The sequence below is a fragment of the Toxorhynchites rutilus genome, chromosome 2, assembly GCF_029784135.1.
Source record: "Toxorhynchites rutilus septentrionalis strain SRP chromosome 2, ASM2978413v1, whole genome shotgun sequence".
Lineage (NCBI taxonomy): Eukaryota > Metazoa > Arthropoda > Insecta > Diptera > Culicidae > Toxorhynchites > Toxorhynchites rutilus.
In genome coordinates this window covers 300700575-300727646 of record NC_073745.1, presented here as the reverse complement: position 1 = coordinate 300727646, position 27072 = coordinate 300700575, and the positions used below count along the sequence as shown (strand labels likewise).

The window sequence follows — 27072 nt, the reverse complement described above, 5'->3', positions numbered from 1 at the left end:
CTGCATGAAATGTAAAAAATATGCTTGTTTCGAGCATGCAGTTATGCTATGTTCTGATTCTTACTCCAATGAAACCACAATCGATTAATACGATTTTATGTTGTTTTATAGCTCTTTATACTTCCAAAAATTATATTCAGTTGCTTACTTTTAATTGAGGGGCTTAGAAAGAAAGGGGTGTAAGTGATTTGATCGATTTCTCTACATCGACTCTCTCTTTTGGTCATAACTAAGCTGCAAATACTTTCCCAGCTGTATTTGACAATGTGGAAGATAGGTCAGAACCTCATCTATCGGATTCTGTAGCAAACTTAAATTGGAACGTCTCTGCAGTTGAGTTATTAACCAAATAAAAAGTTGATGAAGAGAAATCGATCAAGTCACTTACACCCCTTGCATTCTAAGCCCCTCAATTAATAACAGTGAAAAATTCGAATTTCGTTTTTGGTGTTAGAGTATCAAAAATTACTCTGTTTTGAGGATGCTGAATTAGATGACTATTAAAATATAATAAAGATGAAGAAAACATATTTTTTTTGAGTTTTTGACAGCTGTGACAGCGTGCGCGGGTATACGTGTTATGATTTTGCACGCTAGTGCAGGAGGGTTAATACCTAAGTGGTGCGGACTCAATCCACTTCATTTTCAAGCAAATTCATGCATGTTTTCAAGCGATTTCTTGCAATAAATTCTTAGACCACCAGAGATGCCAGATTTACAAATATGTTTGTAAATTTACAGACATGTCTGTAAAACACTTTTTGTTTTTGTTGTAGACTTTTTGGATATAACAATATTTCACAGGTTTTTGAAAAATAAAAGGGCTCTATTCATCACATCAAAAATATTCGACTCACCATATGACATTTTCCACAGTTTTAATACAGAAAAGTTATTATATTTAGTTTATATCAATACACATGACGTTAGACCAGCGATTCTCAACCTGCGGCCCGGCAGTCTTTCTGGTTGGCCCATCTGGTGTGTATGAAGTTTGGAACCCGTACTTTTGCCCTGACATCATTGCAGACGAAAGAGAGGATACGGTTATTCACAATTAATGAAAAATTGCATTCTCTGCAGGTAACGAAAAATCTTGAACGAAAATTGTCTCTGATAATTATTTTTTGTTCTAGATAAGATTGTTTTGCTGAAATGCAAGGAGATTTATTGAAAAATAGTAAGGCTAGGGTCAGGACTATGTCTTCTTAGTATTAAAACAAAATCGAATAGAAATTTTCATTCTATTCTCAACAATTTACATTCGCTTTCGGGCCTGCTTATGACGAAATATGGGTTACTGTTCGATATTGTTACCACAGACATAGTTCATGGCTAAGTGGGGATCTAAAACTTGTATAGCCTTGCATGGCGGATGGAAAATATACACTGTATTTTTATTATAAGTTTCATCAACGACAAGACCGCAAACCTTGGTGGATGTCCAATATATCAACGAAGAAATACCGATTTTTATAAAAATTAACAACGCGTATGTATGTGTATGTATGTATGTGTAGATCGTTGAAACATTTAAACACACTTACAACACATAAGTTATTAAGTGGTCCGAAAAATCAATTTTTTCCACTTTTTCCCAAAAATGACAAATGAAAATTAAAAACTTTTGAATCACTGAATCGATTTAGATGATCGACATATAAAATTGAAACTAATGACTTAGCCTTTTATTAAAAAATATTTAACTTGCGAAAAAAATAATTATATTTTAGTAATTATTGATCGTAGTCGTTTTTTATTTTTTTTTTGTGACTTTGGACTAGAGGGCGCTATATTTTTATATTTTTCCTTGAAAGCTGAGGATTTTTTACATAACATATCTCGATATCAGAGATGCTATTTTTTAGATATGATGTTTCAAAGTAATCCGGTGGTTCGAAAAATCATTTTTTCCTCTTTGTCCAAAATAAACTTTCTGCAAAAAATCATAACATTTGAACTACTGAACCGGTTTTGATGATCGATGTATTAAATGGGAGCCAATAAGCAAAATTTGAAAAAATATCACACTTGCGGGACGGATATTAGTAGCATAGTTCTAGTTTAGTCACATATAAATATTGATCGAAGACTTAAAACATGTTAAATTTACAAATTTATAACTTAAAAACGATAATTATAACATCTCCGATATCGAGATATGTTAGGTAAATAATCCTCAGCTTTCCATAAAAAATATAAAAAAATATAGCGCTCCTATCTTTAAACGAGAAAACTATGAAAAAATAACTCAATCAATAATTACAAAAACAAGAATTAAAATTTTTCGCAAAAGTAACATTTTTCCAAAGAAAAATAGCTCGTAAGCTTCAATTTGATCATGTCGGTCCAATAGTTCAAGAGTTATGTTTTTGTAGTGGGAAAAATGGGTAAAATTTGTTTTTCAAACCATCGATTAGTTTTGAAAAATCATATTTCAAAAACGAAAAAAATAGCATCTCTGATATCGAGATATTTTATGTAAAAATTTCTCACGTTTCAAGAAAAAATATAAAAAAATATAGCGCCCCCTAGTCCAAAGCCATGAAAACATTAAAAAACGAGTACAATCAATAATTACGAAAATAGGATACATGTTATCTGCAAGTTCAATATTTCTCAATTAAAGCTCATTGGCTTCAATTTGATATGCCGATCATCTAAATCGGTTAAGTGGTTCGAAAGTTATAAATTTTTGAAAAAAGTCATTTTGGGAAAAAGTGGAAAAAAATGATTTTTTGGATCACCCTAAAATGGAAATGGGCACCCCAATGAAAAAATAAAAAAATACGAGTCTAATGTTTTGCGATAAAGTACAATATTACCACTTTTGACGAAGATCTGAGAACCACTATATTGGTTTGGCATGGAATGGCTGTATATATATACAAAATACAATCTTACGTGCATCACGATGTACAAAGTATTAATGAATATGTGAAAATTAACGTTAAAAGACATTTCTATAGATCTGCACACTTTTACAGACTTTTCCACATTTTTAACAGACATTCACATGTTTTTACAGACTTTTTTTAAAAATCATCTGGCATCTCTTCCTTCCACTTTTTATGGAATATTTTCAAATCGCAGGAGTAAACATTTACGTGACTCTGACTTCGTTTGTTTTTATTTCGTTCGGAAAAACGTTATGTCAAAGAGAGGGGACATTAAAAAGGCGTAGCTCAGTGAAAGGCTGAGATGCTCTTTCAGAGATGCAATGGTTAATTAAACAATTTACGGAAAAATGTAGTTCGTTCATTTTATTGTTTGAATTATTTTTGCCCCTGACAACAATACCTCTTTTATAGTGTTGATTATCATAAGAAAAATAACACTCCTGATCGTTGGATCTCTTTTGACATTTCAATTGGATCTTTTTTGACAGCCGTTTTGATTCAGTCCGCACTACCTAGGTTAATACCAGCCACTCTTGTTTGGGACGATGAATGCACAAAATTATAATGAAAATAAAATGACGTCATCATTGTATTACATTTATCCGAAACCCCTCTCACCCGAAAGATATTAACCCGAATGTAACAAATACCCGAATGCGACAGTTACCCGAATGTAACGTTTATCCGAACTAGCACTTACCCGAATACTACATTTACCCGAATGCGAACTTCACTCAATGTTATTGATATTTCTTCCCAAAACATACGCTCTCTTCAATTGTTTGCCATTCTTTCTGGGACAAACATAAAAAATGTTTGTTGACGGAATTTGAAAGAACAAACTTTATTCTATATAATATGTGATTTTCAAAGATATGTTATTTTTTGTATTTGAGTAAATTAAAATTTAAATTATGAGTTTTGGGGTGAAAACCCATCAATAACTTTGAGCAGGATTAAGATATTGACAAATTCTGCATAGCAAAATGTTGATATTGATAAGCTCTAAAAGTCGTACGAAGACAATTTTGATATAGAATTTTAAATATAAAAGTTAAAGCAAACAAACAGTTTTTTGCATGGTGACCCTTACGCAATTTACAAAAAAGGTGCTATATCGGTTATTTTAAGAGATAGAAAAAAAACTTTGTTCTACAAAGATGTCTCGAACAACTGGGACTACAACACTGTTAAACTATGTTTACCTTTATCTATAAAGGTAAGAAAGTTCGATTATTTATTTCATCGACAATTTTGGTCACCCTTTTTTTGATAACATAAAAATGAGCGCTCTATTGTATGTAACAACTTTGTCGAAGACAGTTTTTGTCTAGAGAATAACTGTCGAGCTAAAAATGCTAGTTTCCACCTAAATGCACCTCCTGGTCCATTATGCATTGTTGAAAATAGTAGGTACATGTATTAAATAATCTTGAGTAATTCACCTAGAGTCGTAATTGAAATTTTCTCATACATACAAAAACTAAACAGAAACACATAACGTTTCACATGATGAGGCTTGCTTTAGTTGGTGCAGTTTTTTTTTTCCAGAGTCAAAATCACAAAAGGGACACCTTCAAGAGCAGAATGTAATGAGGTATATCAGTTCTAGTAATTATCAGTAATTATTAGTAATAATCTTCAGTATATCAGCCAGAGTAATTCCTATTCGAACTCATCACTGAGACTAAACAAAATATCTGTTCACCTCACCTATATTATGGGAACAGTCATCCAAACTGATTATCTGTCGAAGATATAAGGTCGAATAAATTAAATTTCACTAATTTATCCCTCAATACGTTGCGCAAATAACTACGATCGAGAGAGCGATTCATATTTTGATATGCAAATGCTCTACTGAAATACAGGGTGACTCAAAATCCGTGAAAATGCTCAACATAAGGTGACTATCAATACGGTATCGGTAGTCAGTAGTTATACTAACAAACAAGCAGGTGACCAATTTGCCCCCATTACCCCTAAGGCAAATGTCTTCAAAATGAAGTTTGAAGTCGTTTTGCTCTGTTGAGTTTATTGAGTTAAATGTCTCTGTGGAAGTCAAACTCCGTATCGGAATTACAGTTGATGGTTTTTCTCCGAATTCGGCTTTACGGATTTTGAAAATATTATTGAACTTTGTTGGAGACTGCTCCCTTCATTTTCTGCTTCCGCTTCATTCTCGACCAACAACGTCGAGTGTCGAGAGTAATAATCCGATCTAGAATAAATAACTTCTATTCCAAAATGCAGACTGTTGATGACCACGCTTTGAATAGAGTTTAGTGTGGCACAGAATCTATCAACAGCTAGTCTGCGCTCAGTTCTTGAACTCGAATGACAGGTTTTCCCCGGTCATGTTTGAACGCTAATAATATTAATTTTTAAGATCCTCATCCACAAACCCGTAAAACCCAATTTTCAACAATGATGTTTTGGCACAGCGATCAATTCCGCAGATGGTTAAATTTCTGCAATTTAATCCATCAACCTACGACTCCAGGGTATAAAAACATGTTAGAAAAAAAAATTCCCAACTTCAATCAAGTCCCATAATTAGCCAGCCTCTGTTGTTTTTTTTTCTATTCTTTAAGATTTCATTGAAGCCGGTGGTATGATGAAGAGAACTACCTCCGTTCCGTGTGTTTACATTGTATTTTTCTTCCGTTGTTGCTGCCGTCAAGTTCTCAGAGCCGGCCGGTTAGCTTTGCTTGCAGTCCATTTTCACACGTCAAATTAACATTCGTCATTCATATCTATATATATGTTTTTCTTTCAGGTTCCATCAAGCCGATAGCGGTATAGAGTATTTAAAATATTATCCTTTATTGTATGAACAAGTTATGTCATTTAGATAGTATCTTCTTTCATTTTCCCCTATCTTTAGCTGAGTTTCTGTTTGCCTTGTAATTTTAAAGGTAAAGAAATGAATGGTTTTATATCTTCGTATCGCCTGTTCCCCCCTTCCTCTCTGTCTCTCATTCTCTCAGGCTTCATTCAAAAGTTCGATGTTGTATGCTGTCTCACCTCTCGACTTGATTCAATCACTACTGTTTCATTTGATATGTTTTGACTTGACGTTCCACGTCCGACATTTTTTGTTTGTTATTAATCTCTTTCTCCTTCGTTAAAAAACGTAAATAATAAAAAATATATATATGGGCACATAGGTTTTCTTTCACATGTACAGCATTAAATGCATATATCGGAAAAATGCGAAAATCTACAAGAAATATAAAAAATAAGCTTTTAAGTTCCTAATTCTGCTTTGTGTAGTCCACACAGAATATTACAAACTAGGAAGAGAAGGGTAATATTTACAACAAATTTACATCTTCAAAATTCGGAAAATTTCACTCAGTGTTTAGCGCTTCTCGGAGTTGCCGTGTCGTTCGATAGAATGGTTTTGAGTATGTGCACAGGTCGCTGCGAGTTCCAATCGGCTCTAGGATCTCCCACTCTTGGAATGTGTGAATTTGCGCTTGTGTGTGTGTTCGTGTGTTTGTGTGGTGCTGTGCGGCCGCTGCGTTGTTAGGTCGAGGATTAGCTTACTGGAGGGCCTGCAGTCTGGCGATTTCGGTTTCCAGGGCCTGGATGTTGAAGTTGGGATCATCCTTCGGTGGGTTGGCACGGATGAACTCGAGCGTCTTCAGAACATGAGCTGGGGCGGGTCCTTCACGAGGCAGATGGGCACCCTGGGGCTGGAATCCGTTCACGTCGGCGACATATGTAAGCTGGATGGGCGTTCCGTCACGGTCCGTCCACGAGGCGCTACCCTGGGCCGACTGTCCACCGACGCCTTCCTCCTGGGCCTTGATTCCGTTGCTGGTTTCGTAGTTCCACGCGTACGAACCGTCTGGGTTGACCACGCTGTCGGAGGCCACGATCTGGGCCTCTGCGTCAGGGTTCTGGGCGAGCGCTACGGCGGCCAGGGCGGAGACGATGAGCTGAGGGGAATGGAATAATCGGTGGTCAATGAAAGTTGGTACCATTAATATAGAGTACGATTGAGATCGAGTACGAGATCGCCTTACAGAGCTGGTGTGACACTTTCATTTGCAACGTGAAACTTAGGCTCAAAAAAAATGAGTGGACCCCTCGTATGTAATATGTTTCACGTTTCAGTGGACAAGCGCAATTGTTAACGTTAGTTCAGTAAACTTATCGGTTATATCAAATCACTCAATCGCATTGGAATGAATCTTGAATGCAAAAGAAATTAGTTTAAATATCCGAATTCTTGTCATATATTATCTGGGTCACGTATCACAATGAAAGAAGGCTCAAAAGCTTAGGATAAACCGAGAAGCAGTTCCTAAAACTGTGGTAAGATATAATATTTAGTGTAGTAGCTTATGGAAGTATCAAAAGAGGTCGTTTTCATTGAATGAATGGAAGAATTGTTCGAGAAACAAAAATAAAATTATAGGTGGTTGTGTTCAAGACACGACCGCATTGTTAACGTAGAACTACGCTGTAGTTTAATTCAAGTCGCTTGTTTATAACTGCGGATATTATTTTATAATGCTACGGATGATTCATTCTTGTGTTCGCAGAACAATACATGCTCGAGATAAGCGCAGCTGTCATCCTTAGTGGAGAAAGTTTTGCTACTGGCAAGCTCGCCCAGCAACGATGTTGTTCAGTCGATTTCCTCACGAAGAATGAAAGTTTGCCTAAGCGAGATCCACTGTTTATACTTTAGGCAAATATTCCCCTTCGTTCTTCTTCTTTTCCTTTGTTCACGGAGACTTTACATCTTACGATTTCCCCTTCGTTGCTCATCGATAAGTTGCTCGTTGTTGACAGCTCTGTTCGGGAATGCACACAAATGAACAGAACAAATGTATGAGGAAATGGTAATGCTTCCAATGTTCATCAATTTAAACCATATACAGACTATGGGATTGTAATGTATAGCATATCAAACCAATCTTAGGGAATATCCGATTCGTTTGGTATGTACCAATGTCCGTTCGCGGCAAAACTAGTTATTAACGTTAACTTTATTTCATAAAAACGTGACCTGTTTTCTGATTTGGCACCCTTTATGAAAGACGTAGTTCTACGTCAAAAAAAAAAACTATGTAAACCACCATCCGTTCAGTCCAGGAAAATCTTTCACTTCTAATTACTGACAAAATCATTCGATGGAGACTATTTGAACATAAGCCAAAAATATATTCAGGAATAGGTCCGTTGATCGGAAGAATAAATAATGTGGAGGACTTGACGTTTGTCCAGGAACACGTAAACAAGCACAGGGAGTTCTGAAGGCGTGTATTATGGATCGATAATTCGAAATTTGAGTTTTGGACCAAAGTTGGACGTGAAAGAATGTGACGGAAAGCGAAATAGGACTTGGAGGACAACTGCAAGCCACTTTTCCTAAGGAGAATTTGATGCAATCGGTTCAAAAAACTGAACTGGAAAATCATTTTGACCATCTTCAACCTCACCGGAGTAATAACTGAAGGATTCGTTTACTGGTGGCCAAAGCCATCAGCAGCAGTCGCCTTACTTTCGGTCTCGAATTGACGTCAGAGATAAACTCCTGAAAGCTCTATCACCGATTTATAGCAATGCACTGCGTATTAACTCCTGCCTGCTATCATCAACAACATCAGCCTCGGTATGCACTGAAGAAGGAGAACCTCTATTTGACATCCTCGTGGACGCTTTTACTTTTTTTTACTTTTCTAATACTTTTGACGTATGAGATGTTGGCACCAAAAACATGACGGGTGCCATACAGCTGTTCCATCCCCTTTGCGATCTTTGCCAGATCCGCAACTCTGACGAATACCAATGAGGTACATATTGAGGCGAAGTATATCTGTATTGGCAAGCAAAATATCGTGTCGTAGTTATTTGCATTCAATATGAAATGTATATGAAAAGAACAAAACAATGTTGAAAGTACTCACGGTTGCATGATAATTTGAGCCAAAATTCTCATGAAATCATTCAACTGTTTGTTTTTTAACAGATGATAATTGTATCGTGGCTTATTTCAATTATTTATGTGGTAAAAAAGTCCAGAGAGCAGTCGTATGCTTAGTTCTCGAAAGCAGTAACATTTTCGGTGAAATTTTGAATAATCGGCGATTATTCTCTCACGTCATACTCACCGACACTGATAGCCTTCGAAAAATCAATTTCATAACGTTAAAGTAATGAAACTTGGTTTGTTTCTATGAACGTGGGGGAGTGAAAATGGCACATGGAAACATCCCTTTTATCCGTCTTTTTCTACGTGATTTCACAAATATTCACTGCACACTATCACATTAGCCTTATATTCAGCGGGAACTTATATAAAAAAAATATAAAATATAGGTTTTTAATTGATAAATTACTTCCTGAAAATAACATTTTCACATGGATGCGGTGGGCAATCAAAGATAAACACAACGACTGACGTCACTATTTGAGAAATAGTTATGGCAGCGCATGCTATGCCGCTCGAAACTCTACCATCTTCATTACCTTTTTTCCAGTACATTGGTCGAGTACAACGTAGGAATTTTCCTGAAATTCGAGAATCTCCTGAGCTTTTACGGGATCAGAGGGAGCATTTGTGACATACTTAGTGATGGCCCTTCAAGAACTGCTTTGATATAATTTTAATTCGTGCATTTTCACCGGGAAAATGTAGCCGATATTGGGTTTACGAACCATGGCTCTGCTTGACATATATGTTTGTTAATTTCTCATCGTAGGATATACCAATAATTAGCACGGTAGATAATGACTAAAGCTTGATATTTTTACCAAAAAATTCATTATATTTATTAATTATTTCTCTCAGTGTAGTACAATCGGTCGATTGTTGTCAACAATAGCCAACCAAAAATTGTCAAAGTTTTGGTTCAGAATTGGTTCCAATTCGATCCAATGCTGATACCCAGGGTCCCAAATTCGATTGGGGAAATACAACGTACTTATCGAGTGAGGTATAATGCGAGGCGCCAGCCGTCTGTGAAATTCACATTTCCTAGCTAAACACCTAACATTATTGCAACTCGCCAAACGTGATTAATCCTTGTAAGCATTTTTAAATTGCTCATGCTCACCAGACTCCATGCGGTAACTGCGCTCGTCCCCATCAGCAGCAGCATCTCACGAGTTTTTCCCGCAGTTTAGTCGTAAACTGCTTAGAAAGAAGATGCATGCTCATAATTCAATCTGATCTCAGACGTCCTCATTTGCGCGCCTCCTTGACATTTAGTGTCGTCGTCGTCGTCGTCGTGTGAGGACTGTGTGAGAGGAACTCCTCCCGCATTCGGTGCGTTCGACCACAACGCGATGCGGGTGCGTCTTCGATTGGTATGACCAATAGGTCCGAAGCGTAATCAATCATCGCGCTAGGTGTGTGGGCACATGGGTAAAAAGTCGCCCACTCACAGTGGTCACTTGGGTTCCCGACTGCCAGGAAAGGTCGGCTATTAATTATGAGGTAATTCACCGTAATTGTTACATGTGGGCCAGCGTTTTAAGTGGCCGTAAAATGTAAATTTCTTTTATTGATAATTATGACGAGATATAATAATTAAATCCTCGTGCTATGAAAAACCCTGTCAGAATCGTGCCGCCGGGCCTTCGCAGCAGCTGCTGCAGCATTCTCATCCCGATTTTGCAATGGCTGATTATTACAATAGCGCTTTATACGACCCCACGCCGCGCACTTCGGATGCGGAATGGCATCAATAAAACAGCAAGTGATCATCTTGTTTCCTCACCTCTCGCGGCGTAGCTGCTCATCTTCAATTGCGCTCAAGTTAAACAACTTGAGGTAAACAAGCGGCGGATGGCAATTGTAATTGAGCACTGTCAATAACTCAGAAACGGCTTATTTGCTGGGATTCCTGCCACCGGTTGCTCCCAGTGGCACGATTCAACCCCTTCGGAAGCTGCGGTTGCCAGTGGAAGTGCAGCAATGAAGGCAGCCTCAATGCTGTGTACACTCCCTGCTAGAATATTTTAGCTTTTTTTTTACTGAGCACAGCAAAATTGGAATATCACTGGTTTGCACCTCTCGGCTCGTGTATTTATTGTTAATTTGATAGAGTTTATGTGCCAATCGATCTCCCCCCGATCGGTTGAGGATGTTCGAAGGACGTGTGTGTGTATAGAATTGTTAGCACGATCGAGAGTGCGATTGTTATATAACGTTTGTGAAGGGTTGAAGTCATGTGGTTCGAAGGTCGATACGGTGTTCTTTAATATGTTTGTTTTTCAAGGGATTCATATTATTCAACAGGCTCGCCAGGTCTTTTCGCGTAGAAATACATCTTTAATTTCTATATACTGGGGTGTAAGATCAATGTTTCGAAAACGAGAGCGTTACATTGGACGATCAAGATTTTGAGTGCTAATATACCTTCTCCGGCTGAACAGAATGGTATGATAATCACTAGATTCGTAGGATAAAATGTCTACGAGTTATGTCAAATATGTACCGGGAATCAGTGTTTTAAAAGTGAATGCTTCATTTATCATCAAAATTTATATTCTCGCGTTAAAAACAGGCACCTTCTGATGCAATACACTTTTTCCAATGAACAATCCAGTCACTTTTCTAGCTGTATTTAGGAACTGCCCTTAATTCACGCAACGAATTCGTTTTCATGTCTTCAATACTGTCAAAACGGATCCCACGAAGCTGTTATTTGTGTTTTGGAAATATTAAAAAGTCACACACGGGCCATATTTGGAGAGTTGTATGAACGTTGGATCAGAATTTGATCGTTCAAGCATGTCTTCAGCCCCTTGAGTGTGAGGAAATTCTATAAAAAAAGAGCTATTTTGGCACTAGTCGTGCTTCACGGGCAAGCTTTCTCAAACTTAAATGATGATTTCCAAGCACCATTACTTTTGTTTTGATGATTTTCATCAGTTGAAGAGGGTGATAGTCGTCCTTGATACCGAGAATCGTTCATCTCTTCTCGACCGTCATTGAAAACCTTCCATTTATACACCCGTGTTTTCGACATAGTCAAGTCACCAAATGAGTTATGTAAAATTTTCAACGTTTCGGCATAAGAAATTTTTAGCAACACAAAATTTCACACAAAATCTTTGACCAATACAATTATCCATATCTAAAATCGAAGAGCAAAAAAAAAGTCAACGGTCTCTCAATGACGCTGTAAACCAGTGGTGGCCAACCTGCGGCCCTCCAGCCCTTGTTCATGCGGCCCGCAGCGTGATTTAAAAAAAAATCATATGAGCGAAATCAAAAATATGGTTGAAAATTCTTCCATACAATTGAATAAAATTAACTTTGTGAATAACTCTTGTTAATCGTGTGTATCCAAGCTGCTCATTTTCTTTTTTTTTTCGTTTTTTCGTGCTAATTTCACCTTCTGACAATTGTTCTCGTTAGTACTCAAACGACTTTTTCACGTTTTTGGTTCTGTTTTGTTCACACTCGCATAAATTCGTGCAAGTAACGGCAGTAAAACCGGGTTTTTACTTTGTCGGTTACTCGGTTGCGAGTAAACGTCAAACGATCCGATTAATGTCGCACCCGAAATTTTTGTCGCAGATTTTGGTACTTCAAAAGCACATGAAAGAATTCTCCAATTTTCTCTACCACATTCAGTTTCGATGATGTACATGCCGCTGATAACATGCAGATGGAACTCATTGAAACGCAATGTGCAGTGCAGGGAAATCAAAGTCAAAAAAACACGCTTCGCATCGCTACCTCTCATATTCAAGCTTATTTAGATAAAATGGCTCGGGAAAAGTAGTTCGAGTTAAATCGAAACGGTGTTGGAGTATGTTTGTATTTAAGGATTTTCTATATTGAGACAAACAAAAACTATTGTAGAAACTTTTCGGTAATTGAAAGAACGTCAAATTGAATCGTGATACCGTATTCATATCACCAAGTATAGCTATAATTCTGTCAGTGAAATCGAGACTGCTATCAACAAAGAAATTTGAAGCGAAGAAAAGTGGTAACATTGCAGTCGTGTAGCTCGATGTTCCCTTTCACTCTCACCAAATTTCGTGGTCCCATCAGTACTTTGCTCAGTTTCCTGGCAACGATAAAGTTCGGACTGTACGAGAAGCGATGGCAACTGTCATGTTATTTAAGTGTGGGAAAACGTCAAAACAGTTTTACGAGCAGCTCAAACCGTTTTTTATCAACGAACGATTCGTGTTCCTTAAGGCCCATTTATACGTTGCTAGTAGCTGACTTCACAACGAGCAGCTACTGACCCGGTGAACTCGCTTGACAAATGGTTGACTCGCCTTGTCCGTTCACACAATGTGAGCTGCTGACAAGAAACTAGATACTAAGTACGGGTTTACCAGAGATGCCAGACGATTTTTCAAATGTCCATCAAATAGTCAGAAACAGCAATCAGGTCCGAATTTGACAGATGATTGATCCGAAATCAACTTATTTATTGGCTGTTTTCGGCTTAGGTTTTCAGTTGAATTTATCATTACACAATTTTAAATTTTATCGCGAGACACACGCTGGCCGTGTTTACAAATACTTTGTGCTGAATTTCTTTGAACTGAGGGTACTATCCGAAAAAAGCAGAAAGAAAAAAGGATTCGGGCCAGGAATTGGATGCAAAGAAAAGGAGTAACAAATACAATACTGGAGTAACTCCACGATGATGATCCCCGAGAGTACAGAGCAGTGTTGGAAATAACACCTGAAAAAGTGAAAAAACTGTTGGATTTAATTGCTCCACAAATACAACGCCAATATACACTCATGAGTGAAACTAGAAATGATGTGCCTTTCTTCTGGAATATGGAATATATATCAGATTATTGTCGCTATTTTTTAGAACCTCGAAAGCATCCATAGCTTAATTAATTCCGAAAGTATGTGGTGCTACAAATGGCAGTCTAAAAGATTTTTCAAAATTTGATTTACTTCGCGTTGACAGCAGCTTCGTGTACCAATTTGTGAAATGAAAATGATAGTAGATTCGCCGGAGGAATAAATACGTCTCAAAAACTAAAATAATGAATGAAAATATACTTTTTTCAAATCGAATATGTATTCTGTTTCTTAGAACAATACTTTTTTTTGCAAGTTGTGAGTGAATTTTGAATGAAAATTGTGCCCGATGATGATTTTATATTTAGATTCCCAATAAAACTGTCTCAATAAGAAAACGTGCCCCGCCAGTGTGCCAAACAAAATAACAACGATTCCGTTTAGAAACTATTAGGGTTTTATTTGTTTTTCCAATATTTTTCAAGTCTATAAATATCTTCGCATATTTTCAAATATCTTAAAAATAGAGACATTTGTTTACATTTGGCATCCCTGATTCGAACGCTAAATTCTGTTTTTTGACGTTTTGAGGGATGCGAGTGCGAGTAAATTCAAAAAACTTTGAAGTAGCTCGCACGCCGAATCACACATGACACTAACTGGCATGATGTGTTCACACGGTGTGAGTAGCTGCACTGCAGTAACTGACTAGATCGACTCGTATGCTTACTCGCACCGTCTGAACCCGGCTTTACACTACAACAGTACAAAGAAACAGTTAATGTGGGCGATAGGGCCAAAGAGGAACGTCCGAGGTCGGTACGGCTGTACAATGTTATCTATGTCGTTGAAATGGATTGGTGTGTACATCGATGTGTGAGCATGTGTGAAGCGAACATGTTTGGAACGATGCAAAAAACTCATAGAACGGTTAGAAATCGAGACTAGCAACAAACCTACCAGCCTTCATCTCCGCAAATGATTAGCCATTTGCCAATCCATCGGATTATTCACTTTAGGCCAAATTGGAGGAGCGTCGTCTGTGGCGTCAGAAATCCATGTTTTTTTTGGTCCACCATGGGACCCCCCCTAAAATTATACTCTTAAGTACAGTACTTGTTCGCTAAGCGTGCTGAAGAGGCACCCAGTTATCGAATTCCACACGCTAACTGGGCTGGAATGTGAAATGTCAAATAAAATTGAGGGAACTTTAATTAATTGTTTGATTAATTCTGAAGAACAGGTCTTCAGAAAACATACGCTGCGCTGCACTTCAGTTTAATTTTCATCAGCGCGCGTTCATATCAAACACGTATTCTCTCTTGCTACGAAGAGTACCAAACTCATAAACGCGAGAGCGTAGAATGAATACGGCGTCAGATACTAAACTTCGCTTCTCACTTGAATGATGCGCGCCTCATTTTACACACATATATCAAATTTTAGCGCCCTTTTTGTCTTGTCAACAGCGTTGTATCTATACCAACTATATGCGCTTGTTGAAAACAATAACTCCACAGAGAAAGTAAACCAAATTCAGGCGCGGTGTAAAACAGGTATAGAAACACGATGCAAAACACGGTGCAAAACTGACACACATTTCATCTGTGTTTCGGAGCGAGCTCATTCGCCAGAGCGCATGAGCATTCAACTGAGTGCAGCAAATTTGTTACACATCAGCATCGCGTTGTATTCTACAGATTGCTGAAGAAAACTCGTGAGCTTGTGAATGCTACAATTTGGCCATTGCATGTACAGTGTAACGTTTGTAATTGCATTTGCAAGTCTCTAGATTACTTGTTACGATTCGTGAGGAACGATGTAGCTGCTGTGAGTCGTCTCAAATAGTAAAGAAACAAAATCAATTGACAATGAGCTTCTTTTTTTTCGTTTTTCTTTTCTCTAATATAATTAAATGTTGTTCTTATTAAAAATTTCATCAAGCAGTTTTTCACGCAAAAATAATGTCAATTTTTATAACAACCTTAAGTTTTACTCGAATGATCCTCACATCTTTTGACAGCAAAACTCAGAATAGAACTTATAACTGATATGCAGCCTAATAAACGCCCGTTCAGTTAAAAAGCAGCCCATCTAAAGTACGCCCAGTTAGCGAACGACTACTCTGCCCATGTTGGTATAGCTGACGTAAGCAACAAAATGAACAAAATCGACTTTTTGGTTGCAACGCATTCTACAGAATGTAATACGAATGCTTAACATGCAAACAAACATTTTTTTACTGTTGTATGTTCACAGCACCAACTTCAACTTCAACTTCAAGGTGATAATGAGAATAATCAGATTGACAAATGAAATCAAAATAATATTGACTTGGATTCATTTTTACCTTCCGTACCAACACTATCATAGACTCGCAACAAACTCCGAGCACCTCTTCCAGATATTTCATGAAAATTCTTCATTTCTCACTAGCTTTTATTCGATAACCACTGAAACTACCAACGGAGATGTTTTGACTAATATCGGAAATGTGAATCCTAATTTTACAGACGAAGCAACTTGGTGCTTACGTCAAGCTATGCGAATAAATGTTCATTGAAGAGATTGATTATCCACAAAATTTAACCTAAGCATTTTCCAAATGGAACATATATTTTTTGAGTCACAAAATCTCCTGGACCTTCTTCTCACCGATAATACTCATTAAGTGGACGAATAATTTCATTGGAAATGTGCATGGTTTTTCTTTTAGACCAAAGAACAATAAATATGCTTTTTGCCAACACCAATAACGTTGGTGTTCACGACAACTATGCAAACATGGGCAGTTCTGTATAGCGACGATTTCGGCAACATTGTGGTGCATTGTAATATTTTTGCATTTCAAGTAACTAACAAGGCATGTCTGTTGAAGTAGCTTTCCGAGTATGCCGGAATTTCGTCATATCTATTCCATCCAGTCGGTGTCGACATATGCCAAATTGATGCATACTCACTATCTTCTATTATTAGATGTTATAGATGTTGTATATGGAAGAGCAATTATTCTCATTCAAGACTATTTCGGCGTCTCCATATAAGATTAAGAATCATTTGTCGGATCACCTTTGGGCAAACATTCGAGAAACAATGACCTAGCATTATTCCGTAAACAAGCTTCAACCCAAACAAGATTCCCATAACGCCCCATCATCAAAGAGCCGCCAATGCCTCTCGCATGTGGTAACCGACTCCGGGGACCCACCCATCTCCGACATCAATCTTTCCCCTAACCTTGCGCCACCGCCAGTGACCCACAATGCCAAGCCACACGAGACCGTGTGGCGCGTAGTGCTATATATATTTAATCAGCTAGCGACCCGTTGCGGATGCATGCGCGCCACGAACGGGTCATTTCACAGCGCAATAAGATGCTTTTTTTTCGCATCTCTAGCATGTGTGTGGCGCAAGTCTATCCTCATCCAGCCGGAAAAAAAAACACGCAGCTGTTGATGGCGGTTGGCAATATGATTATGGGACTATCCAAAACCTACAGAACGTTTTCTCATTGGATGAATGCATGGGAATTCACAATTCACATGAATTCATATAAAGACTAGTCGTAGAGTTCAGAATAAATCATGGCTGCGTGAGGCTTCGACTTTTTTCTGTTTTCCCAACCCGAGAAGAAGCTATCATTGACGGCGGTACCAGATTGGCTCAAGGTGACTAAGCGGTGGCGCTTTGCTGTATCATATATCCACAAAGTATCCGTCATTGTTACAGGGTAATGTTTAGCGGTGAAGGTGATTAGAACGGGTCTATCGGATTACCCGATTCTGAACGATTATTTCATCGTCTGTTTTGGTTGTTTTTAAAAATCTGAGAATACTGAAAATAATCCAAACGTGGCCGTTTTTACTTTTCATTTCACGATTTTAGTATTTTTGTATATACAATATCTGAATAAAAATTCAACCACCATTCATTTTTTATACAGAACGAATCCATTTTCGTTGTTCAATGACAAATGGCGTTACGTCCGCTTCATCGAACTTACATCCACACATGTGCAAGTGACATAAATTTCCTTAAAGCCAAGTGCATCGCCAGCAAGTTCAAAGCATTTTTGAATTAGCACAATGAATAATTGAAATTCTTCAAATCACACATGCTCGGTGAACAACGAGATCCTACCACAGGTACTTCATTCATTATTAATATCATCACTCATCTGCTGCTGTATCGGTAATTGGTGCTATTAATAACAACTATGGAAGCTTAATATCAACTGTTCCGCTGTGAACGGTCAAACTATGAACATTCGAATAGTAGGAATACTCTAACGCCGAAAATGGCGACATTGTGTAATTAACCACATGTTTATCGATAAGATAGGAAAACTCTTTCGCCTAAATGGCTACTGTGTAATTTAAAACATTATCAATTATCGATGAAAAAATGTACACGAATAAATCAGCCTCTGTTACAGCTGAAGTGGTGAATGAGCCTAACGAAATAAACAGATTGAATGGAAAAAATCATCACTTACTACGAATTCATTTATGAAATGGAACACAGAAGGCTGATGAACATCATGTAACGCACAGACGGATCCAACTGTCTGCACTGTAATGCAGCGGTAGAAATGATTGCTCACAAATACAGCGAATGCCCACGTGTAGTAGCGGCGTGGACTTTTGTACAAAACAAATTAAAAACGATACTCGGCGGGTGGCAAAACCCATCTTTTGAGGATGCAAGGCGACCAATACTACTCAATACCGAACATACTACACGAAAAAAGTTCTTGAAAACAGTAATAACCTACATTGAATTTGTGAATAGTATTAATAGCAACGTTGATGTAAATGCGTTGGAATTATTGTTAGGTTTAAATGAATAACATTCTTTCACAATGAATGCGATATATGTAAAAATAGACTATGAAATGAACTAAATTTTGAAAACTTAATAAAAAAAAAATATTTGGTTACATGAGACGAAACAAACAAAATTTGGTGGGTTCTATCCATGATATAACCGCAAAGTTGACGTGAGACTACCTTAGCTTAGCAATCATTTTGACGTGGGACTACGTCTAACCGGAATATATGGAGGGTAAAATGAAAACCTAAACACAGAACATGCAGGAAAAAATGAAAGATTTCGAATGCTTATAGCTCGAACATTTCGTACTGGATAGGAGAGATGTTTGCATCACTTGATAGGGAATATTTCTACGCATCTATCGCAACTAACAAAATGTTGTTTTTCATTAGATAAACAATTGAATAACTGTAAAATATTAGGCGTTATCTAAACGCCCTAACTGCATCGTTTTGATTGGCCCGATTTACAGTTTCCCTAACACAGCCAAACCAAGCAGCATTGGGGAAATCGGTATTGCAAATACATGAAAGTAGGGGGACTTTTATTCTCATCGAAAAATGTTCCCTAACACAGACTCTAAAACCAAGCAGCGAAATCGGCATTGCAAGCACACGAAAGAGCCTAGAGGCGAGTGAACTGAAAAGTTTAAACCCTCTTAAAGCCAAAAAGAAGAAAAAGAACACACGAAAGTAGGGGGAGCTTTGGTTCCCACCGAAATGTGTTCCCTAATAGAGATTTCTAAACCAAGGTGCCTGGAGAAATCTGTATTTCAAATTCATGCAAGTCGGGGGTATTTTTGTTCCGACTGGAATTTGTTTCCCTAACACAGACTTCAAATCCATGAAGCGTGGGGTAATCGGCATTGCGAATTCATACAAATCGGGGGTATTTTTTTCCGATTGAAATGTGTTTCCCTAACACAGACTTCAAAACCGAGGTTTCTGGGGAAATCGGCTCTGCAAATAAATGCAAACTGCGAGAACTTTTGTCCTCGCTTGCTTTTGTGCAGAGTGGAATATGTCTGTCCTAACATGATCTTCTAAACTTAGGAACCTGGGAAAATCGTGCAGCCACTAGAAGCGAATGAACTTCCCAGTTTCAAGCAAATTCGAGATTCGAGAAGTATGTACACTTTTGGGATGTAAACTTCAGAGGGAAATGTAAAATAAAATAATCGTTTGATAATTTTTTTTTGTCTTTATTGGAAAGATTTTCAGCCTTAGGCTGGTTCATCAAACGTTTGATAATTCTTCCGTACATATATTTTGTTCTAGTCATCATACCAAACGTAAAAGGTCCGTCATTAAATTTACTTGTAACGAAGAACAATCAATCACAATAAATGAATTGACTTTACACGGCATTTGTTCATTTTTTTCACTCACAGAGCAAATATATTGAACTCAATTGAATTTGGAAACTGTTTCATTCAATCAAGAATTTAATCAATACAAACGAATGATTGCTAAGCTAAGGTAGTTCCACGAGAACCTTGCGATTATATCATAGATATAACCCACTAATTTTGTTTGGTATTGATTAAATTTTTGGTTGAATGAAACAGTTTCCGAATTCAATTGAATTCAATATATTTGCTTTGTGAGTAGAAAGATTGAATAAACGTCATGTAAGGTCAATTCATGCATTGTGATAGATTATGTTGTTCGTTACAAGTAAATTTAATAACAGTTCTTATACGTTTGGTATGAAGCCTAGGACAAAATATGTGAACGGAAGAATTATCAAACGATTATTTTATTTTACATTTCCTTCTGAAGTTTGCATGTTTCTAGTGTACGTACTTCTCGAACCACGGATTTGCTTGATTTGATGAACTTAAGGCACTCAGTTTCGATTTTGAAATGTACGTCAAGCGCATATTGTTTAATCAAAAGGCGTTATCACAAATGGTTATCAACATTTTACCTAATCATCAAATGGTATGCGTATAAATTCAGTGAGCAGAAGATATGAAGGCATATCCTTCCATATAATCTTGAATAACCGAGCCAAAGTGTTGTGTTCGTACCAGACACCTTGGTTTAGAAGTGTGTATTAGGTAAACACATTTCAGTCGGAACAAAAATACCCCCGACCTGCATGAGTTTGCAATGCCAATTCCCCAAATACCTTGGTTCTGAAGTCTGTGTTAGGGAAACACATTTCAGTCGAACAAAAATTACCCTGACTTACATGTATTTGCAATACCATTTCTCCCACGGTCCATGGGTTTGAAGTCTATGTTAGGGAAACACATTTTAGTCGGAACAAAAATACCCCCGACCTGCATGAATTTGCAATGCCAATTTCCCGCACGCACGTTGGTTTTGAAGTCTCTGTTAGGGAACACATTTCGGTGAGAACAAAAGTCTCCATACTTTCATGTATTAGCAATTCCGATTTCCCCTAGGCTGCTTGGTTTTGATGGCTGTGTTGAGGAATCCGTATATCGGGCCAATCAAAACGAGGCAGTTAGGGCGTTTAGATAACGCTTAACATTATACAGCTATTTAATTTTTTATCTAATGAAAAATAACATTTTATTAATTACGATAGACGCGTAGAAATATTCCCGTTCAATTGATGCAAACACCTTTCGATCATGTAAGAAAATTTCGAGTTTTAAGCATTTTAAATCTTTCATTTTTTCCTGCATGTTCTGTGTTCAGGTTTTTATTTACCCCCCATATATTCTGGTTAGACGTAGTCCCACGTCAAAAGAGTGCTCTCGATGATTCTTTATGTATATCGTTTGATGATTTTACGCATTCAGAGCAACGTCATTCTTCGATGTCGTGAGCAGTGGTCGACGTGTACGCGGCGAAGCGGCATGAGGAAGAATAAATCCACTTGCGAGATACTATCATGAGCAACGCTGACACAGCTTTTGCTATTGCTTAAATACAATGCATTTTTATGGCATTACAGCATGTGTGTTCAAACAAAAATGAAGTTTTTAATGAGTTCCATTAAATCATTACACGTATTCGTTTCCACACGATGCTCAATGTTTCCAAGCTCTGGTTGCCAGTATTGTTCATCCAATGAGTCTATTTCTATATGGAAATGGAAATGGCTATATGTCGGATAGTTTTAGCGAATCTTCACTCTCCTGGTAGCATTAAATTCGCAACAAAATTCTGAAAACAATAAGGCTAAAAATAAAATCTCATAGTCCCAGCTTCCAAAAATATTTAGTGTACGAATAGAAACTCCACTAGAAAGTAGTCACATTTTGTAACACATCTTCTTCTAACAAATAGCTCAATGTCGGTCTCTAGGAACTGATGCGGGGCTCAACGCATGATCAAACCCTCCAACAATTCGAAATAGCTCCGGTGTCCGTTAGCCAACCCAAAATCTGAAACAGGTTAAAAAACTAAAGAAATTTCACAGTCAAATATTAACTGTAAATAAGTAATTTTTTCCGGTAGATCCCGGTAGACGGCTGTAGTAAATAATAACATGTAATGAAACGATCGAACAATCGGAAAATTCTGTATCTGAAATTTTGCGAAAAATCTGTAAAATACAGAATATTCTGTATATGTTCCACCCCTGCATATGCATATGAATATGCATCCCCCATTAACGCTTTTCGTTTACCTTTTCAGATATAAAATTGAGTTCACTAATTGTAAATTCTCAGATTAACTCAGACACTTCAAAACTCTGGAAAAACAATCAAAATGGTCTGAAATTTTAATTTTTTCTGTAAACTCAATAATTTTCACGGCAGCACAAGAATTCAGAATAAATGTTACGTCAACGATAAATAAATGTAAAGATGTATGAAAATCATCTACTACCATGGCTGTTATGTTATCCTCAAGTGTGTAGTAGTGGATGTGAACCAAGAACCAGAACATTAGTAGACCAGACTGAATAAAATAGCCTAAAAAGGTTTAGCTGTTCTGAATAGTCACGCTTCCGAACTCCACCTTAATTGTGCGAGTTCCGACCGAGCTAGGGGATCGTCAATGAACTTTCAGTCTGGTCCCCATCGGTCCCAGCTGACCAATAGTGGATTTTTCGTCGAAGCATTTGATGACTTTGTGACTTTCGTTTCCAGTATCAGACGGAAAATTCAGTGTCAGGTTAGTGCATCTGCATCTATTACAAGTGAGAAAAGCTGATAGGTCAAAAAATGGGTGGGTTATATCTATGATACAACCGCAAGGTTGACGTGGGACTACCATCCGCATAGTAATTATTTGTTTGTATTGATCAAATTATTGATTGAATGAAACAATTTTCGAACTCAATTCAATTCAACATATTTGCTGTTTAAATGTAGAATTTGAACAAAATCCATGTAATGTAAGGCACTTTGGTTTTGATGGCTGTGTTAGGGAACACATTTCGGTGGGAACTACAGTTCCACCAACTTGCATGTATTTTCAACTCCAATTTCTCCAGGCACATTGATTTTGATGGCTGTGTTAGGAAACACACTTCGATGGGAACAAAAGTGGCTCCAACTTGCATGATTTTGCAGAACTTCTTCTTCTTCTTCTTTTCCTTTGTTTACGGAGACTTTAAATATAACGATTCATTTATCTCCGATTTGCAATACCAATTTCCATACGCACATTGATTTTGAAGTCTGTGTTGGGGAAACCGTAAATCGGGCCAATCGAAACGAGGCAGTTAGGGCGTTTGGATAACGCTTGACATTTTACAGTTATTCAATTGTTTATCTCAGGAAAAATAAAATTTATTTGATTGGGATAGATGCGTAGAAATATTCCTATCAATTGATGCAAACATCTTTCCGATCTATTGAGAAATGTTCGAGTTATAAGAATTCATTTTTCCTGCATGTTCTGTGTTTTAGTTTCCATTTTACACCCCATTTATTCCGGTTAGACGTTGTCCCACGTCAGAAATTGTCAGAAATATTTTGAAATAAACTATTACATAGTGTACATGCGGTACATACTCTCAAACTAATTTCCATGACAAAAATAACAGAAAAAATTGTTTGTTGCAAAATATGTAACATTTTTGCACTACATCAATTTTCATAGAATATATTGAGCTTGAGCTTGGGTAGACTGTACAATTCGTAGTTGCTCTCCGTTATTGACCTGAACCAACCAAATTGCACAAAGAACACACAGAATGACGCTTGGGACTAGCAAATCATTCTCGTTGTGCAATTTTCGGTTATTCGCATCAATTTTCATAGAATATATTATACGAAAAATATTTGTTACGGGCATGAAAAAATAGTCTCCAGAAAGTTTATGTCTGGAAACCTGACATTTCGCGTAATTCGGCATCTCTGTTGTTCGGACTTGACCGAAGAAAAAGCGAAAAGAGGAGTTAGATGCCAGTTGTCAGGTCTCGTCTCAGGTTCTTATTAATCGAAAAAAGTGTGTTGTCTTATTTTGTTAAAATGAAGTAATTTTTTCATCGGTCGAGACTGTTCCTCCATTTCGAGATCTTCAAACACAAAATGTCATTTGTTTTTATGTTGATTTTTTTCTCCAAGTTTGCATTGAGGGCGCAGTGCTGAAAATCGATCGGCAATTGATATTGACAAATTGTTGGTATTTGTCAAATGTGAACAAAAGGGTCGAAGGCTCCAACATGTTTTTTTTTCTTGAAATGCCATCTAAACATTCGAATAGAAAATGCAAAAACATTGTGATTAATATTCACAATTCTGTCTGTGAAGTAAATTGGAAGAAGCAGAATATAATTCTAGAATTCATATTTAGGTAATGTTTCAAACAATGGCTACGAGATGAATTATAGATACAAGATTCATAAAAAGGTATCAATTTTGTGGAAAATTATCGGAGCAAATCTATATTTTATAGTGAAAATGGTACGCGATTTTGTTTCATGAATTAGCGCCAATTATTTTCATGAAATAGTGAAACTCTCGATTGTTATTGGTTTATTTGGCAAAGGTCGACATACCAAATATGTGACGGAGTTTATTTGTGAAAACAAATTTAAATCACGTTCCTTTTTCAATAGAGTTACAAAGTTCCAAAGCAACTGTCATATGACAACATTTGGTTTGGGTCAATCATGTTCCGTGACTCAAAATATTATCAGCCAGGAGTTTTTTCTCACCTGGCCAAATGAGGATATTATCTCTGCGTTTTCGTTTGAATTCGCCGAATTCGAATCGAATATCACAATCCAGAAAATTAAGTTCTTCTACACAATAATACACCGAGTCACAAGTCACTCATCGTGTGTCAAAACATGGTTCAAAATCGCGTTTGGGTCCTAAATCAGCTGCCATATTCACCTGATCAAGCATCTAGTGACTTTTCTCTTTTACGAACAATTAAGACAAAAGTTAGAATACATTTTTTTTGCAACTTTAGGGTCATTCAAAAGGCTAAATTTTTGAATGTCATTTCGCCAAATGAGCTAGAACACGTTATTGAATCACTATCGATTCGACATATCCGAGCTGAATCATATACACCTCAACAACTCTGAGGATTGATTGTTCATTGAATTGTTATTGTTATTGCTAAACAATTTAGTCACAGAGTCATGAATGAAACTTATGTTTTCTTTTTGTCCCGAATCAAGGCAAGTACTTGAAATACTCGACAAGGGAAGAATATTTCGGCTCTAATCACATTTCACAAAAAGGATTCTCGCTCATCTCCAATAAGGTAAGTGTTTGATTGTCTTTCAAACGTTCGAGCGTTCCAGAACCTCATTACAGCATAAACAGTACATACAAATGCAAACTTCGTTCAATTCTCAAGAATGTGACTTTCGTAGAGTTCATTTTGTAAAATAATTCGATTGAATAAGATGTTTGTGCACTTCCTTGCATTGATCAATTTGAACATAAATAATCTCTGGAACCCGAGCCTGTTCACATGATTTCAAACGTCCTTTGGTTTTCACTTCATCACTTATCACTTATCAAGAGTCCATCTTTTATTTGCCAGAATGTCACCAACATAATTTCCGCCCCGATGAATCCGCATCCTGCGCGGGGATCGGGGATCCTTGCAGCCACAGATAGTACAATCACTCAGTCGGATTTTGTCACAAACAATTTTCAACAGATTCGGGACCACCCAACTTAACTCACCAATTTGAACATTTTTGCTAGAGAGATTTTCCCCGTGTATGTATTTTAAGTCGTGCTTTTATCGGCTTTGCGTCTCGCGCTGCTGTTGCTGCTAACTGCAGATTAAATGTGATGTGACCACTAAACTAAGACTGACAATCGCTCAGCAGAATTCACTGCTTTTTATACTGGTTGAAGAAAGTCACGAACTAAAAGTTGTACTCGTACTTACCGCAGCCCGGCTCTTGGCCAATACTCCGTCCCCTTACGATCCCCCCGCCTCAAGCGAAGCCTACCCATTCTGTGGCTGATTCCAGGCACTAGTCCAGCCGCTTCAAGCCTGCAGCAGCAGCGGCGCGGCGCAGCGCGGCCACAGCTCCGGAGAGCCCAAACCGAAAAATTCTCTCTTCAGTTGCTGGCGCTTTTTTGTCGTTGTTGCTATTCATACATGTGCCCCCTTGTAATGACTACAAAAGCGAGAAGTATCGTTTCGGTGGGTATGAATGGCACAAGGGAGCCGCCAAAAGAGTCGGATCGCGGGCGCTCACAGGAAAAAAAACCCAACAAAACTAGCTAACTGAAACAACAACACCCCGAGAAGATACTACCCGCAGCCTCCGCTACTTCCGACCTCGGAAAGCCCCGGCAATTCAGGCAGGTCGCGAAGATGATCTACCCCTGCCGCCGTAAGATCGGTGTTCTGTGAAGCGGAGCGAGCGAGAGAACACTCGCGGGACGAAACTCAGACTAGCTTAGCATGCGACTATTTAACTACGATCATCATCGCCGTCATCACAATGTGGATAAAAATGTAGACAAAACGAAAAATCGGCTGTAACCGATCTTGTGATCAGCCGGAGGGGAGACGGCGTCGGGTTTCAGGCAGCTTGGAGATTCGCAAGCGAGGCTCCGTGTGTGTGTACTTGGCGGCGCGAAAAACTTCCGAGAAAACAATACTTGTTACTGAATGCTCGTTGGAAGCTCGAAACAGAACCCTAAAGTGCGCCCAGTTGTGTACCCCATAGCGTATGAAGACGAACCGATGTCGGCTGACATCCTTTCAGAGGCAGCAGCCAGGCTCATCACGATCATGAGATGAGGCCATGCGAGGGTATCAGGGGGTACGTGTGGCGCGAGCATCCATCCTTTTCTCTTTCGTACGATGCGACTGGGCACATACTAACAAACAGCCGTTTTTCGGTTCGGTTTTGGTGGTGAGAAGGGGATATCATGAGCTAAGGTATAATAAAATTAAATTACTTTTTTTTCGGCTGCAGGCAATGTGCACAGATGATCACCACCAAAATGTTCAAGAACGTTCGAGTGTGCATCTGTGCTTTTCTGGTAATGGCTCATAACATGCAACTTTGTGTTTTGCAACCTCAAAAAGTGCCCTCCCACTTGTTCGATCCGAGAATGATTTTTTTCGTACCAAGCGAGAAAACTTTATCAAAATGGAGATTAAAAAAGGAAGCACCGTGGTATGAATGGTTTCTCCGCAGCTATCACTGATCAGATTA

The 27072-nt window shown here is 37.9% G+C and overlaps 1 protein-coding gene across 1 annotated transcript; it reads right to left on the bottom strand.

Moving 5' to 3' along the window:
- Positions 1 to 5702: 5702 nt before the first annotated feature.
- On the bottom strand, positions 5703 to 25730 carry LOC129764140 (pupal cuticle protein Edg-78E-like). Its single transcript, XM_055762946.1, has 2 exons — positions 25574 to 25730; positions 5703 to 6847 (listed from the first exon to the last, which is right to left on the bottom strand). Exons 1-2 carry the CDS (start codon positions 25583 to 25585, stop codon positions 6449 to 6451), a joined length of 411 nt encoding a protein of 136 aa, XP_055618921.1. The 5' UTR covers positions 25586 to 25730; the 3' UTR covers positions 5703 to 6448.
- Positions 25731 to 27072: the final 1342 nt, after the last annotated feature.